The sequence below is a fragment of the Corvus brachyrhynchos genome, unplaced genomic scaffold, assembly GCF_000691975.1.
Source record: "Corvus brachyrhynchos isolate BGI_N302 unplaced genomic scaffold, ASM69197v1 scaffold5, whole genome shotgun sequence".
In the NCBI taxonomy this organism is placed as follows: domain Eukaryota; kingdom Metazoa; phylum Chordata; class Aves; order Passeriformes; family Corvidae; genus Corvus; species Corvus brachyrhynchos.
Genome location: NW_008238321.1, coordinates 7,243,009 through 7,244,678, shown reverse-complemented (window position 1 = coordinate 7,244,678; position 1,670 = coordinate 7,243,009). Strand labels below are relative to the sequence as shown.

At 44.3% G+C, this 1,670-nt stretch overlaps 1 protein-coding gene across 2 annotated transcripts in view; it reads left to right on the top strand.

Annotated features, from left to right (window-relative positions):
* Positions 1-945: 945 nt before the first annotated feature.
* Positions 946-1,670, top strand: part of CPSF4 (cleavage and polyadenylation specific factor 4) — a 5,631-nt gene continuing 4,906 nt past the window's right edge. For both annotated transcript variants that reach the window (XM_017734084.1, XM_017734085.1), the window contains exons 1-2: positions 946-993; positions 1,501-1,653. In XM_017734084.1, coding sequence (XP_017589573.1) covers positions 1,506-1,653 — 148 coding nt within the window. In that variant the 5' untranslated portion in view covers positions 946-993; positions 1,501-1,505. The remainder of the gene's footprint in view (positions 994-1,500; positions 1,654-1,670) is intronic.

The window sequence follows — 1,670 nt, the reverse complement described above, 5'->3', positions numbered from 1 at the left end:
TGTGCGTGTGGGCTCTCTCCGCTGCGGGGTGCTCGGGCCGGGGCTGGGCCCCTCGTCCTGGGGCGGGGGCCATGGGGCCGAGGAGGGTGGGCTGGGCAGGACTGCGGTGGCTGGGAGGTTTTCAGGGATCTGAGCGTCGTCCTCAGGTTTTATCCATAGATCCACCCAACTTCCGCTTTCCCCGTGAGGTTTGTGTCTTAACCCAGATGTTTTTCTTTTCTACTTAGTGAAATCAGTAGCTACTACCCAGCCAGGCTGGAAAATTAAACTTGAGGTGTTACCGTGAATAAACGTAGCTCTCCTGCAAAGTATTTTATATTTCCTTTTTCATTCACTTTTAGCAGATGAGGCATTTCGATGACAAGAGTCATCCTCTTGAGGTATATCCGTGGCTGGCTCTAAATATTTTCATTCTGTCTGACACAGACTCAGGAGACTCGTAGTTTTCTGAATTTTTCTGGCTGGGCTACTAAACTTGTGTTTGACTTCCTGTTGGCCAGGATCAGTAAGGAATAACATGCTAATGGTTGTTTCAGGCAGTTCTGGTAAAAAATACTACAAGACTGTTAATGTCATGACTATAAATGCAGGGTTCAGGAGTTGGACTTCAATGATCCCTGTAGGTCCCGTCCAACTCAGGATATTCTGTGATATGACTGACTTAACAGCAGAGGAAAACCCAGCTGAGAACTTAAATTGCTGAAAAGCAAAACAAGCACCTCCAAATCTCTGCAAATTCCTTTTCATGTCCCTCAAGAAGAAGACAGTTATTTTTGAGTGCCAGGCTTTGACAAGGAACTCCTGCAGGAAAGTAAATTCCCCAAACCAAAATATTACTTTTCTCTTGATGTTGGAGATCATTTTCTTTCTAGGACAGAAATATTGTAAAAGTTGCCATAGAGGTTTGTTAAAGCAAATAATGTTTCCTTGTTCTCTCCACAGAGTCGGGCGCAGCTGTCTGTGAGTTTTTTTTAAAGGCAGCATGTGGAAAAGGCAAGTTGTATGGAATACTGGAAAAGGCAATTATTCTCACAGGGTGGAGGGGTGAAAATAGATTTTCTAGCACTGTTTATAGTGTTCTTGTTTTGTAAAGCTGAGGCTAACCTAGACAGAGGATAAAACTGAAGGATGTCGGAATATCTGCAGCAATTGGGAAATAATGGCATTTTTTAAGGAAGTTGGGAAGTGAATAAGCAAAGCTTCTGTTAAAGGAAGGTTTGAACTTGCCACAAGCAGACTTTGCTGTGGATCTGCCTCTTAGTTGATGTGGTTTTTAGTTGCCAGGATTAAGAGCTGGAGACTTTGTTGTGAAGCTCATTAGAGGGTATCACAAGACTGTTTTGGAGCTCCCCGTTTTGCTGTTATCATTTAAGGCTGAAATCATAAGTGATGTTTTCTGAAACCCCTCTTGTAGAGGGGAACAAGGTGTTGCTGTTACCCGACATGACACATTTTAATTGTTCTTTTTTCCCTTCTCCTTGCCCCATCCACCCTTCACAGGAGGCATGTGCCCGTTCCGACACATCAGTGGGGAAAAGACAGTTGTTTGTAAACACTGGCTACGAGGACTGTGCAAAAAGGGAGACCAGTGTGAGTTCCTGCACGAATATGACATGACCAAGATGCCCGAGTGTTACTTCTACTCCAAATTTGGTAAGTAGCTCCTCCTG